We start from the raw sequence: 15,525 nt of genomic DNA on the forward strand, positions 1-15,525 counted from the left end.
ATTTCATATCCATTGACTTATTTATAAGCTTTACACACCAATTACAAATTATTAATAAGCCCCTACACTATTTCATAGTGTAACACAATAATAGTAAAATGACATTTTTCTAGACTTAATGTTGGACTAGGATACTTGCCACTTGATCCCATATGAGTCCACACAAACTCTTTTACACTAATTTACTCTGGGGATAATTACACAAGGCACTATTTTTTGTAAAAAAAATTACAATTTTACGTTCAAAGAATTTTTTTTTTACATTTTTACGGTTTTCCATATAAACAACAAGAAAATTACATAAAAGTAACATGAAAATAACATCTAAATAACAACAAAAAATAACATATAGATAACAAAAAATCAACAATAAATTAATAAGAGTACAACATAAAAAGACCGTATTTTATGTAAATAAAATTAAAAAAATCGTAAAAATATTTAAAATTCTGTAAAACCGTATTTTTGTAATTTTTTTTGTGTATTTGCAAAATAATCTCTTTACTCTGAAATCACCTACCATTTACAATTTACCAAATTAGTATAAAGTGTTGTTTTTCCTTAAAAAGTTACAACGAAAGTATAAGGAGAGCCTCGAGATAGCTTGCTGTTTAGAATAGAATAAAGTGATATTTTAATCCAATACGGACAAACAATGTATGGTTCAATACTTTTTCTTAACCTTAAAAAGTTATTTAATTACAAAAATACTTTGCATCCTAGCCACATGACAAGATGTGATTAGTCGCTAAATTTTGCAGTGTAGTTCGGTCGGGATGTAAATTTTGGTCGAAATATCAGCATTTTTTTTCTTCTTTTTAATCTTTGTTCGATGTTATACAATGTTTTTTATCTTTTTGTTCTTTGAATTCGTTAAATGTCATGGGTAGGTTGAGATATGAATTGTTGATTATTTGAAGAGAATAATCAACAAAACATTGACACTTTTATAACTTTCTTTTATTGGTCTTTTAAGTCACTTATGTGAATAGAAGAAGCCAATGATTGAATCCTAATTCTGTAGTTTACAGTTTTTTCAACCAAGGTGAACCAATTGAACAATAAATTAGGGTGAATATCAATACATCACATCTAACCGAGTATTGATTTAATACACCAATATTCATAGTAGACTTATTTTCATTCCATACGTGCACCAATTAAATTGCTTTATAATAAAGGTATTGATATATTTATTTTGAGCATTGTTATTAGGCACCAGTGGTACCTACCACTTTCTCGACATGTCACGTTGCGATTGGCTAGCGATACTCCTTAAAAGCTATTATATTAATTATATGGAACTCGATACTTAGTTGGACAGATAGCGATATTGACACATAGGAGGATGATAGGCACCACTGGTGCCATTTTAAGAGTGTCTATTCAAAAAATTTCCTGCTATAGTTTGTATTCATTATAACACGAACCAGATCTATTTTAACTATAATTGGTTTAAGTTATTTTATGTTATTTATTTTTATTTATTATGTTACAAAACTGATTATATTTCAATTATAACTGGTTTGAGTTATTAGTTTTTATTCATAGAACCCGGTTATATTTTTAGTTATTTTTGAGACATTTACTTCTAGTGACTTTTTCAATGACTGTGATTTTTCTAGCGACCTTTCTGGCAACGGTGACTTTTCCGCTGCCGATGACTTTTCTAGTAAAACTTATTATTGTTTTACAAATATGAGATTTCTATTTTTTTATATAAAAATATGGCATAAAAAAACTCATATAAATGTAAAAAAAAAAATATATATTACTCTATAGTGTTATTTATTTATGCCATAAAAAAAATAAAGGGGAATTACCCCATATACTTTTTTTTAACTTTTTTTTTTTCAAATTTACGGTTTGGGTTGGTTGCAGCACTAGTTGCAATAAGGGTTTCTATACGATTTTTTGTTTCAATTTAGGTTGCAGCGCTAGTTGCAATAGGAATTTCTATGTAAAATTCCATAAAAATACAAAAAAAAAAAAAAAAAATTGTTTGGAAGTATAAAAATGAAAAAGGCCCAAAAATAAATTATAGGGCATTTTACAAAAATACTGGATTTGGGGTAATTGTTTTCAATTTTACTGCCACACGGCAGAATTAACATTTATACTGTCCTCCCTTTTTTTTTTTCTTTTATACTGTCAACAACAAAACAAAAGTATGAGGCCTCCATCTTTGACAATCACAGACATAACCACCACAACAACACCAGGACACCGGAAAATAACCATTAATTCCGACAAGAATAAACAAAAGCAGTAAAATCGACGTCAATAAATAATCATGGCAAAACAACGGTAAAACAACACTAAAACAATCAAACAAAACAAAAGAAAAAAATGATTAAAAAAAACAAACAATCTGCTGCACAACCTCAACACCAGATGCAAAATCAACTATATTTGCAAGTCTATTCCTAGAAAATTATAAAAAAAAAAACTACTGAAACAACACTGAAACAACACAAAAACAAATGAAGCAAATATAAATACTTAGAAAAATATAAAAGAAACACACACCTCAAAACTCTCTTGTGAGTGAGCTCGTCAAATATATTTATAGGACAACCAAAAGAAAAAAACCACAAAAATAGCCAAAGAGAACGAAGAATAAATGTATTTATAGCCTCCATCTTCCACACTCACAGACATAACCATCACAACAACACGAGAACACCCAGAAAATACCTATTAATTCCAGCGAGATGGAGCAAGGGCAGTGAAATCGGCATCAAATAAACAAATCATGAAAAACAACAGTAAAACAATACTAAAACAATACTAAAACAAAAAAAAAACAATAAAAGAAAAAAATGATCAAAAATTAACTATGTTGTGCATATCCTCAATACTAAATGCACTATATTTGCTAGAAAAGTTCTAGAAAATTAGAACAAAAAAAAACCACACTAACTCTTATATTTTCAAAAAAAAACATAACTAAGAACTTCAAAAAATTTAAAAAAAAAAAAAAAAAAAAAAAAAAAAAAAAAGAAGAAAAGAAAAGAAGATGAAGAAGAAGAACTGAACATGAAAAAAAAATAAAAATCATGAAAAACAACAGTAGAACAATACTAAAACAACGGTAAAGATGAAAAAAAAAACTTGAAGAAGAAGATGAATATTAGAACATGGGGGTGAGATTTATTTGAAAAGCTAGAAGATAAAGATGATGAAGAAGATGAATAGTGAGAAATGGGAGTGGGATTTTTAAATCTATTTAAATAAAAAAAAAAGAGTGAGACATGGGGTGTGATTTTTAAATTTATTTAAATAATAGAAAAAGTAAAACATGTCACTTTTATGACACATCCCATCAACCTTTTCAACAAAATAATAATTATTAAATTATCTCAAAAAATAATAATTATTAAATATTAAAAATAATAAATAATAACTTTTATATCCATTAAAATAAAAAATTAAATAAATAATTGAGCCCATGTCCCAATCAATCTAAAAAAAAAACAAAACAATAACATAAAATTGTTGGCAGCCGAAAAAAAAAACAGTACAAAAGTTAGTTTGGGAGTGTAACAGTATAAAAGAAAGAAAATGGGAAAACACAGTAAACTGTGTAAATTTCCCTAAATTATACCCTCAATTCTCATGAAAATTCCCTATTATTTGGGTGGGCATTGATATCTCTTATTTTGGGATGTAAGCACCCTATATCGCATTTGCTCATTTAGGGCTCGTTTGGAACGTCGTATTAGGTCGTATTGTATTGTATTGTATTATATTGAATTGGATTATATATCATATTTTTATATAATACTATGTTAAACTTTAATTTATACTAAAATATTATATGTTTAGGTGTTCATAAAAGTTAATACCACATATAGTTTTACATAAAAATATTGCATAAAATACAATTCAATATAATACAATACAATACAATACGACCTAATACGGCGTTCCAAACGAGCCCTTAATAACATAAAATTCATGCTAATACAGCAAAAATTATTCACAAAATTTTTTATATTATATTTTTAACCGCAATTATCTGTCTATTCAGTTTACCCACAACATTTTTTTTCTCTTTTGGAATTTCACCTTGGATTTACCTCAAGTAAGAAACCAAGAACATAAATAATAAAAAGGGTAGTTTTCAAAAACTTGGTGTTGGACTAGGATACCTGGTCCCATATGAATCCACAGAAAAAATATCACTTCCTTTTCATTCTGGGACACAAACTCAATGAACCAAATGACTTAAATTCACAAAAATCTTCTCTTTTGATTTCTTTCTTTCTTTCTTTTTTTTTTTTCAATTTTTCTCTTTCATCATCAGCAATCCACACTCCACCTCACCACCCCTAATGACACTTTTGTGAAATCCAACTCAACCAATCAGAACTCAGCAAACTCCATCACAATGACCCAAGAAGATAGATAAGTCCCCTACACACACTCTCTCAAACCTCAATCCCAAAACAACAAAATAATTATTATTATTTATAATTTTTTTTGTTTTTTTGGGTACAACATGAAAACTCAACCTCAAAATTAACTCCATTCATACCCTTTTCGCCACGTGTCCATAGTTCCCACCATGGAAACCATATTATGAATCAACCGTTGCCTCTTACCAAGTGGCCTTCCTTCTTCACTCCACACAAAATATAAAACTATAAACCTGAAAAAGAAAATAGAAGAAGAAGAAGAAAACTCAAAGCTTAAATTTAAGCTTTAGTTACAGAGAAAAATCATAATTGGGAGAGAACCCATTTCTTCTTTCGTACCATCTTTATCAAAGTTTTCATCTTTTTCTATCTTTATCTATCTCCATAATCATAATCCTCAATTTTGTTAAACAGAGGAGTTAGCCATTAATGGCTTCTTTACTATCTTCATCATTCACCTTGACAAGTTCTAAAGTTGATCACCTTTCTTCACTTTCTAAAAAACAATACTTTCTTCACTCTTTTCTTCCCAAGAAAGCAAACCAACCCAACTCAAAATCTTTCCTTAAAGTGAAGTGTGCAGCAGTTGGGAATGGTTTGTTTACTCAGACCACACAAGAAGTTCGTCGAATTGTCCCAGAGAACAAAAATGGACTTCCCACTGTGAAAATTGTTTATGTTGTTTTGGAAGCTCAGTACCAGTCTTCACTCACTGCTGCAGTTCAGTCATTGAATGAATCAAAAAGGTATGCTTCTTATGAACTAGTTGGTTACTTGGTTGAAGAGCTTAGAGATGAGTCAAATTACAAATCTTTCTGTAAAGATCTTGAGGATGCCAATATCTTCATTGGGTCTTTGATTTTCGTTGAGGAACTTGCTTTGAAAGTCAAAGCTGCTGTTGAGAAAGAAAGGGATAGACTTGATGCAGTCCTTGTGTTCCCTTCAATGCCTGAGGTGATGAGACTCAACAAGTTGGGTTCTTTCAGTATGTCTCAATTGGGTCAATCAAAGAGTCCATTTTTTCAACTCTTTAAGAAGAAGAAGCAGTCTGCTGGCTTTGCTGATAGCATGTTGAAACTTGTGAGGACTCTTCCTAAGGTTTTGAAGTACTTGCCTAGTGATAAAGCTCAGGATGCTAGGCTTTACATACTCAGTCTTCAGTTTTGGCTTGGTGGTTCCCCTGATAACTTGGGGAATTTCTTGAAGATGATTTCTGGGTCTTATATTCCAGCTCTCAAGGGGCTTAAGATTGAGTACAAAGACCCAGTTTTGTATTTGGATACTGGAGTTTGGCACCCTTTGGCTCCTTGTATGTATGATGATGTGAAGGAGTATTTGAACTGGTATGGAACTAGAAAGGATGTTAGTGAGAAGGTTAAGGGCCCGAATGCGCCTATAATTGGGTTGGTTTTGCAGAGAAGTCATATAGTTACTGGTGATGACAGTCACTATGCTGCTGTGATCATGGAATTGGAGGCGAAAGGCGCTAAGGTGATACCGATTTTTGCTGGTGGACTTGACTTTTCAGGTCCAGTGGAGAAGTATTTTGTTGATCCTGTTACCAAGAAAACATTTGTGAATTCAGTGATATCACTCACTGGTTTTGCACTTGTTGGAGGGCCAGCAAGGCAGGATCATCCTAAAGCTATTGAGGCTTTGATGAAGCTTGATGTTCCTTACATTGTGGCAGTGCCTTTGGTGTTTCAGACAACTGAAGAGTGGCTTAACAGTACTTTGGGTCTTCACCCAATTCAGGTTGCATTGCAGGTGGCTCTTCCTGAGCTTGATGGAGGCATGGAGCCTATTGTTTTCGCCGGAAGGGATCCTAGAACAGGCAAGTGATTTCCTTTCTTTTTTTCTGTACATGTATAGTTTGTTTTTTGATTAAATGTCTTTACCAAGTAGTTTATCATGAGCTGAAACTTTGGGGTTTCTTTATTGCTATACAATTATGGTTCTATTAGTTCTCACACTCAAAATTCTTAGTATTAACAAATAATGTTATAATGGTTTCAGGGAAGGCACATGCCCTTCACAAGAGGGTTGAACAACTGTGCACCAGGGCAATCAAATGGGCTGAACTGACAAAGAAGACAAAGGTATTTGTTTTCTTTAATCTGCAAAAGTTCTAGATTCATAGAGCTTAGATTGCTAATGATGAATAGTGAGCTCATACTGTGCAATATGTGAAAACCTTGCTGCTTTATTTAGATATTATTTACAAAGAAAAGAGACTCTATAGATATTATTTATTATTACTATTTACAATTGTATGTTGCTGAGAAGACATTATAGATGTTGCTTGAAACAAATTCTAGTTGTGGAGTTATTTTTATTCCACTGTCTCAATCAATTTCCTTAACATTTGGTTATTTGCTGAGTATTGTTATTCACTGTACTTATGCAGGAAGAGAAGAGAATAGCAATCACTGTCTTCAGTTTCCCTCCCGACAAAGGAAATGTTGGAACTGCGGCTTACCTGAATGTCTTTGCCTCCATCTTCTCAGTTCTCAAAGACCTTAAAGAAGATGGTTACAATGTTGAGGGCCTACCAGAGAGTTCAGAGGCTTTAATTGAAGAAGTTATTCATGACAAAGAGGCTCAATTCAGCAGTCCAAACCTGAACGTTGCCTACAAAATGGGGGTCCGGGAATATCATAAATTAACTCCATATGCCACTATGTTGGAAGAAAACTGGGGCAAGGCTCCTGGAAATTTGAACTCAGATGGAGAGAATCTCTTGGTATATGGAAAACAGTATGGTAATGTCTTCATTGGAGTTCAACCAACTTTTGGCTATGAGGGTGATCCTATGAGATTACTGTTCTCTAAGTCTGCTAGTCCTCACCATGGCTTTGCAGCTTACTACTCGTTTGTTGAAAAGATCTTTAAAGCTGATGCTGTTCTTCACTTCGGTACTCATGGCTCGCTTGAATTCATGCCTGGAAAACAAGTGGGGATGAGTGATGCCTGTTATCCTGACAGTTTGATTGGGAACATTCCCAATGTTTATTATTATGCTGCTAACAACCCATCTGAAGCTACCATAGCCAAACGTCGTAGCTATGCAAATACCATCAGCTACCTTACTCCACCAGCCGAAAATGCAGGGCTCTACAAGGGTCTTAAGCAGTTAAGTGAACTCATCTCCTCGTACCAATCGCTGAAAGACTCTGGTCGTGGCCCACAGATTGTCAGCTCAATCATCAGCACAGCCAAACAATGTAATCTTGACAAGGATGTAGACCTGCCTGATGAAGGCACTGAACTCTCAGTTAAAGACCGAGATAGTGTGGTTGGAAAAGTGTACTCCAAAATCATGGAGATCGAATCCCGTCTTCTCCCTTGTGGCCTTCATATCATTGGTGAGCCTCCAACAGCCATGGAAGCAGTAGCAACCCTGGTCAACATTGCAGCGCTGGATCGTCCTGAAGATGAAATTACATCGTTCCCATCCATATTAGCTCAGACAGTGGGGAGAGAAATAGAGGATATCTACAGAGGAAGTGACAAAGGAGTTCTCAAGGATGTTGAGCTTCTTAAGCAAATAACTGAAGCAACACGAGGAGCGATTTCCAAATTCGTGGAGCGTACAACAAATAACAAAGGCCAAGTTGTTGATGTAGCTGATAAACTCAGCTCAATTCTTGGTTTTGGCATCAATGAACCTTGGATTGACTACTTATCTAGCACCAAATTTTACCGCGCAGACAGGGAGAAACTGAGAAAACTATTTGAGTTCTTGGGAGAGTGCTTGAAGCTAATTGTGGCTGACAATGAGTTGGGAAGTCTAAAGCAAGCATTGGAGGGAAAGTTTGTCGAACCAGGGCCAGGCGGAGACCCAATTAGAAACCCGAAAGTTTTGCCAACGGGGAAGAATATTCATGCTCTTGATCCACAAGCCATTCCTACCACAGCTGCTATGCAGAGTGCAAGGATTGTTGTGGAGAGGCTAGTTGAGAGGCAAAAGATTGACAATGGTGGAAAGTACCCCGAAACAGTTGCACTGGTATTGTGGGGCACTGACAATATAAAAACTTATGGTGAGTCCTTGGGTCAAGTTTTGTGGATGATTGGTGTTAGACCAATTGCTGATACTTTAGGCCGAGTCAACCGAGTTGAACCAGTCAGTCTTGAAGAGCTTGGAAGGCCTAGGATTGATGTTGTTGTTAACTGTTCAGGAGTGTTCAGGGATCTCTTTATCAATCAGGTACCATTCTTTAATCTGTCCACCTATATATCTCAGATTCTGTTATACAATCAGGCATTTCAATCCAAAATAAATTGTTTTGCAGATGAATCTCCTTGATCGGGCGGTAAAGATGGTTGCTGAACTAGATGAGCCTGTAGAAATGAACTTTGTTCGAAAACACGCATTAGAACAGGCAGAATCCCTTGGAGTTGGAGTAAGAGAAGCCGCAACTCGAATCTTCTCGAATGCCTCAGGATCCTACTCTTCTAACATTAACCTTGCTGTGGAGAACTCTACATGGAATGATGAGAAACAACTGCAGGACATGTATTTGAGCAGGAAATCTTTCGCTTTTGATTGTGATGCCCCTGGTGCTGGCATGACTGAGAAAAGACAAGTTTTCGAGATGGCTTTGAGTACAGCTGAAGCAACCTTCCAAAACCTTGACTCTTCAGAAATCTCACTCACTGATGTGAGTCACTACTTTGACTCAGACCCCACCAATCTGGTTCAGAACTTGAGAAAGGATGGGAAGAAACCGAGTGCTTACATAGCTGATACCACAACAGCCAATGCTCAGGTGAATTTCTATACCAATATTGCTAAATACTAAGTATTTGGATTGCGAAGCAAAGATCTCTAGACCCTTTTCGCCAAAATCTGATTATCTTCTTACAATGCAGGTTCGTACACTTTCTGAGACCGTGAGGCTTGATGCTCGCACTAAGCTGCTGAACCCCAAGTGGTATGAAGGAATGATGTCAACTGGTTATGAAGGTGTTCGTGAAATCGAGAAGAGACTTACCAACACTGTTGGATGGAGTGCCACTTCTGGTCAAGTTGACAACTGGGTTTATGAAGAGGCCAATACCACCTTCATCCAAGATGAGGAGATGATGAACAGGCTCATGAACAAGAACCCAAACTCATTCCGAAAGATGGTGCAGACATTCTTGGAGGCTAATGGACGTGGCTACTGGGAGACATCAGCTGACAACATTGAGAAGTTGAGGCAGTTGTACTCAGAAGTTGAGGACAAAATTGAGGGAATCGATCGGTAGAGACAATTCTTGAAACCGAAATTGCTGTGAAAATTTGTAAAGTGAGATTAAAGAAAAGTTTTCAGTACATTGATGAAGTTTAGTTTTTTGTGCTTTGAAATGTCTACTTAATGTGAATTTGCTTACAAGTTTTTATGATGTAACTTGAGACATTTTCAGGCACTAGAGTAGTGACTGTTGCTTTGATTATCATGTTCATTAAAATAAAATATATAAATATATTTCTCTATCATTGTTTTACAATACATATAGAGATAGCTTTCATTTATTAAATAGCAGAAGATTTTTGAAGCTGAGGCTGAAAAGATTATGGTTAGTAACTTAGTGAGCTTGGAGTTTTGAACAGAGTGACCAAAAGCACCAAGAGTAGCTGAAATTTTCACTTTCTTTTCTTTTGAAGTGTTTATATTGTTATCAAAGAGAGGAAAATCTGGTAGATATTTCAAGACCTACCTAAAACAATCACCCTTTATTTAAAGAATTGAAACTAATGCATGGAGATTTTGACATGTAACACTATGCTCTTATTACTTCTCTTCTTTTGGGAAGATCAATCTTGCTTATAAACCAGTGTTGGGTATTCTGGAGACCACATACTGTTCTTCACATACTCTACAATTTCGTCCTGACTAAGTTTTCTAAGTTGGCGCGCATCCATTTCGCGGTAACCTTCAGCTAGATCCTCTTCTATAGCTTCCTTTATAACAGCTGCAGCTACTTGTTTTGTTATATCTCGAATGCTTGATATAGATGGGTAAATAACCCCATTTAGAACATCCTCTTCTGACATATATGCAGCTAGGCATTCAGCCGCTGCTTGCAGCATGCCATCAGAGATGATCCTTGATCCAGATAGAAGAGTACCAAGCCCAATTCCCGGGAAAAGGTACATGTTGTTTCCCTGGTTGCAGTGACCAATACGACCATTTCCAAGATGGACATCCTTGAATGGACTTCCACTTGCAAATACAACATTGTCTCCCACAATGGAGAATGCCTCATGAGGAGTACATTCTGCGTTTTTGGTAGGATTTGACATGGCGAAGATTGCAGGCCTTGTTGAAGTTGAACCTTTAAGTGCCTCTAGTACTTCTTTTGAGAACAAGCCCCCAACTGCTGACAATCCAAGAAGCACATCAGGCTTAATTTGTTTCACCACTTGTACAAGACTTGCACCTTCCTTTAACCCCTGTCGATGAATTTCTTCGATTTTTCTTGCAAAAGGAAGTGCATCAGGATCAACATTTTCGCGCTCATCTGTGATAAGACCATTGGCATCAACCACCCAAAACTGTCTCAAAGCACTCTCTAAAGCAGATTCATTGTTTCCCAACATCCTTGCCATTGTTTTTCTTGCAGCATTTAGAACACCTATTCCTGCACTCCCAGCACCAGCAACAACAATCTTCTGTTTCGGGAAATCAATCATTGCTCTTCCTTGTGCTCTTACAGCTCCCAAAAGTCCAGCAATGGCAACTCCTGCTGTTCCCTGAACATCATCATTAAACATTCTGTATCTAGCTCTATAACGCTGCAACAACTTAAATGCCCATTTGCTTTGAAAATCTTCAAACTGGACAATAACATGGGGCCATCTAGTAAAAACTGCCTCCATAAATTCATCAATAACACCAAGATACTCTTCACCATCTAAACGATGTCTCTGTAATCCCAGATACAAAGGGTCTTTGAGCAATTTCTCATTGTTGGTTCCAACATCAATCATCACAGGAAGTACCTGAAATTCCATATTCTATGATTACCAACTTTTATTTAAATCCCAAAATAAATCATATAATACACTTCAAAAAAGGGTATATTGATGCATTTTTACTTTTATCATGTATGTTGTAGTTATTTAAGACATTCAAGGCGTGCAACAAGCTATATAAACGTTGTTTTCAGCATGTTAAATGTTCTCTAATTTCTCTTACAAATATGTCTTAAATAACTCCAACGTAGACGAACATAATGTCAAAATAATCATAGAATTTTCTCATATTTATGAAATAAAACTTGTAAAATAAGGATTTGAACAATACCCTTTGAGGATTAATCCCAGCAGCAGCTACATACAAGTCAAGTTTCCCAATAGCAATACCAATCCCCTGAACACCAAGATCACCAAGCCCCAATATTCTACTTCCATCTGTAACAACAATCATATCAACCTCATCAGCTGGCCAATTATAAACCATAGACATCATTTCACCACGATCTTCACCACTGAAATACATTCCCCTTGGTCTTCTAAACAAACCACCATAGTTTTGACAAACAAGACCAACAGTAGGAGTATAAATCACAGGAGCATATTCTTCAATATTAGCAATCAAAACCTTATAATACATTGTCTCATTTCTATCATGTAATCGATTAAGTATCCTCCATTTCGCCACTGCGTACGGATCAGAAGGTCCATCTCTCGCTTCCACTTCGTACCTCTTCAAATCAGCCATAAATCGTTCGATTTGCTGCTCTGTTGACATAACATTTGGTGGAAGAAGCCCTCTCAGATCCAAACGGTCTCGTTCTGTCATTGTGAAAGCTGTTCCTTTGTTGAACCATGGATCGTGGAGAATGTCGAGACTGCGCTTGTGGATCATCGTGGGACGGTGACCTTCGGTGGTGGTAAATGATCTGGATTGAGACAGCCATGGAGATGGATTCACGACAGCTCTCAGTTTCTGATTAAGGCGATTCACCAGAGATGATGAAGCTCTCATCTGGCCGTACAAGTTCCCCATTGTTAAGCTAAGACCACCATGCATTGGTATTGTGTTAAATTTGGGTGAGTATGAAAGAGTATCTCATCTCCATGCAAATAGGTGATCTGTAATATAGCTGTAAAAAAGTTTGGTGTGTCATATTATGATATAATTTTTAATATTTTATTATTAAAATTATTTATTTCATTAAATTATAAACATTTTACATTTACTTCAACCAATTGGTTTTATTAAAAAGAATTTTTGCCCCTGAACTTTGACATGTACCAAATCATGCTCCCTGAATTTTTAAAATCATTAAAAATGCCCCCTGAACTATTGAAATTGTTGGATTTAATGACTTTGATCAAATTTCATTCAATTTTACTATTTCAAAGATTGTTTATGTATTAAATCATACTCCCGAACTTTGATATCTACCAAATTATACCCCTCGAACTTTGACATGTATTAAATTATGCCTTCTGAACTTTTATCTATGTTCGGCTTTTTTACTAAAATTGGAAAAAAAAAATTCTTAAATCCAACAATCTCAATAATTCAGAGGGCATTTTTAACGACCTTAAAAGTTCAAAAAGTATAATTTTGTATATGTCAAAGTTCAGGGGACAAAAATCCTAATTAGTCTATTTAAAATAGATCCTCCTTATTAAATATCATATTTGTGTGCGATTTAGGCTAATTGGTCCCAAAACTTTGTATTTTAATTGGAAAATTTAATTTTTCATGCATATATTAGAGAAAAATTATTCTCCTAAATTCATATTATGCAATATTAAGAGACTAAGCCAACTTTAATAATAATCCCCTACCCACCCAAAAAAACAACATTTTCCTCTTCCTCTTCTCATCTCCGGCTCTTCTCTCATCTTGCAATCTTACTCACTCACAAATCTCATTCTCTTCATTCATTTCATTATCAAATAACACAAAATTTTGATACAAAATGCGTGCTTTGGTGGTGGTTATTTTTTTTTTGGACGAAACATTATACATGAACTCAATCAGTAATGATTTTTCTTTGTTTAATCTTGTTGTTGGTTGTTATATTTAGTTTATAATGTTATTTTGATGGTCGATCTGTTAGTTGTTGTTGTTTTATGATGTTTTTTGTGTGGAAACTAGGACTGAACATCAGGCGGGTTCATCGGGTTTTGAATTTGCAAGTTCACAAGTTTCGGGTCTAAAAAAATGAACCCAAGCCGGACCCGAATAAGGGTCGGGTTGACGGGTTGGCAGATCATGGGTTGGCAGGTTTCGATTGGTCGGGTTAACCCGGTCAACTCGATCAACTCTTTCAGGATATAAAAATATATTATATATACTATATAAATTTTTAATAAAAAAGTATATATACAAAAGATATATTAATTTTTATTATTTAACAGAAAATTAAATTATATAAAAAAAAAACTAAGTCGTGCGAGTGCGACTTTGTGTCCGTGACTTGAGTGAGAGTCGGTCGATCACTTGAGCTTAGCCATGGTGACTGCATGACTGGTGAGTCGTGGTCGACGTCGTGGATATGGAGTGGAGGTCCTGGAGGAGCTGAGCGGACCGAGCCTGGAGTCGTGGGGTGTGGAGGTCCGAGCGAACCGAGGTTGGTCGTCATCAATCCCTGGGTCGTCGTCGGCCGTGGGTGAGGTCTGGTGAGGTCGGTCGTGGGTGGGGGTGGGGGTTGGTTCTATGTCGTGTGTGTGTGTGACTAGTGGTTGGTGGCCGCTGAAATGTAAAAGGTGAAAAGTTTTAAGGTTTTTTAAATTTTACTTTTTATTTTTAATTCTTTTTATTTTTTAATTAAAATATAATATGTAATAAAAAAAAATATGTATAATATATTAAATATTCGGGTTGGCGGGCGGGTTCGGGTTCAACCCGAAACTCGGTGGTCCTAAAAACCTAACCCGCGAACCCACCCGATGGGGTACCGGATTGAACCCGACCTGCCCGATTTTTTTTTTTTTTTTTGAAATTTGTGGGTTGACCTAGTCAGTTCCAGGTCAAACCCGCTCAAAATGTTCAGTCCTAGTGGAAACGGTTGTTGGTTAAGTTTTTTGCATTTTTTTGGTTTCTAATTTTTTTTCGTCTGGCCCAATGGTGTCTGATAGAGGTCTGATGGTGGTCCGATTATTAGATCAGTCCCAAGGTTAGGGATGATGTCTAAATAGGCCTGATGTGAATCCGATATAGGTTCGATGCCTTTTAATGTCCTGATGGTTAGTCTGATATTAAGTCTGATGCCACTTAGAATTTTATTTTATATCCCATGTCCAATGGGTCTGATGGTTGTGTCCGATAGGTTTTTGTTGAAATTTCTTATACGGGATCTGATATTGGTTTGATATGGGTCTGATGGTTGTGTCCGGGAGTTTTTTGTTGGAATTTATTATATGGGGTCCGATATAAGTTCAATTGTGTCTAATGCTTGATAGATTTATGGTTTTTTTAAAAAAAAAATTATAAACGTCAACCACAAGTTCAAGAATGACGTCTTCAAGAATGACATTTACACATGTGCCTACATGTATTCAAAAATAAAGTTTCACAGAGAATTTGAGAAGATTTTGGCAATAAATGTTGCGGTTACATTATATCTTGAGGAAATTGGATTTGATAAATGGGCTCGGTCGTACTTTCCAGGGGTACGGTACAATAAAATGACGAGTAACTGGGCTGAGAGCTTCAACAACACAACTAAGGACGCAAGAGGCTTTCTGGTCACTATTTTGTAGAATTCCTAAGGTTCAAAGTCCAGTAGTGGTTTGCTAGCACCAGAAATGGAGGAGGACTTGGCATTGCAGTTTGAAAAATCTCGGTATTTGAACATTGACACATGTGGACCTTACACATTGAATGTCCACCCTGGAGGGTCAGTGGAGACTGGTGCCGTAGTGGACTTGCAGGAACAAACTTGCACTTGTGGCTTGTTCCAAATCATGAAGTTTTCTTGTCTTCATGCATGTGTTATAGTTCAGTGACGAAGTATTAGCATGTGTGCACTATGCTCTCCATATTACACAACAGAATATTGGAAGAGCACATATGAAGGCACAATTATGTCAATTTGTGACGATGATGATTGGAAATCACCTGATGACATAAAGAACATGACAGTTAGGGTG

The 15,525-nt window shown here is 35.7% G+C and overlaps 2 protein-coding genes across 2 annotated transcripts; one reads left to right on the plus strand and one right to left on the minus strand.

The window, feature by feature from the left end:
- The first annotated feature begins 4,473 nt into the window (after positions 1-4,473).
- On the plus strand, positions 4,474-9,903 carry LOC115709882 (magnesium-chelatase subunit ChlH, chloroplastic). The gene is made up of 5 exons (XM_030638126.2): positions 4,474-6,255; positions 6,438-6,520; positions 6,829-8,631; positions 8,717-9,193; positions 9,297-9,903. The coding sequence occupies exons 1-5, from the start codon at positions 4,851-4,853 to the stop codon at positions 9,672-9,674; spliced, it is 4,146 nt and encodes a 1,381-aa protein (XP_030493986.2). The 5' UTR covers positions 4,474-4,850; the 3' UTR covers positions 9,675-9,903.
- A 138-nt stretch (positions 9,904-10,041) lies between these two features.
- Positions 10,042-12,516, minus strand: LOC115709889 (NAD-dependent malic enzyme 62 kDa isoform, mitochondrial). The gene is made up of 2 exons (XM_030638135.2): positions 11,717-12,516; positions 10,042-11,412 (listed from the first exon to the last, which is right to left on the minus strand). Exons 1-2 carry the CDS (start codon positions 12,443-12,445, stop codon positions 10,225-10,227), a joined length of 1,917 nt encoding a protein of 638 aa, XP_030493995.2. The 5' UTR covers positions 12,446-12,516; the 3' UTR covers positions 10,042-10,224.
- Positions 12,517-15,525: the final 3,009 nt, after the last annotated feature.

This window comes from Cannabis sativa, chromosome 3 (genome assembly GCF_029168945.1).
Source record: "Cannabis sativa cultivar Pink pepper isolate KNU-18-1 chromosome 3, ASM2916894v1, whole genome shotgun sequence".
NCBI lineage: Eukaryota > Viridiplantae > Streptophyta > Magnoliopsida > Rosales > Cannabaceae > Cannabis > Cannabis sativa.

Excerpts from the sequence above, each read along its gene's own strand:
- LOC115709882 (XM_030638126.2), top strand. The coding sequence starts at position 4,851 with ATGGCTTCTTTACTATCTTCATCATTCACCTTGACAAGTTCTAAAGTT. Across the intron at positions 6,256-6,437 it reads CGGAAGGGATCCTAGAACAG|GGAAGGCACATGCCCTTCAC; the intron begins GCAAGTGATTTC and ends TAATGGTTTCAG. Across the intron at positions 6,521-6,828 it reads AACTGACAAAGAAGACAAAG|GAAGAGAAGAGAATAGCAAT; the intron begins GTATTTGTTTTC and ends GTACTTATGCAG.
- LOC115709889 (XM_030638135.2), bottom strand. The coding sequence starts at position 12,445 with ATGCATGGTGGTCTTAGCTTAACAATGGGGAACTTGTACGGCCAGATG. Across the intron at positions 11,413-11,716 it reads CTGGGATTAATCCTCAAAGG|GTACTTCCTGTGATGATTGA; the intron begins GTATTGTTCAAA and ends ATGGAATTTCAG.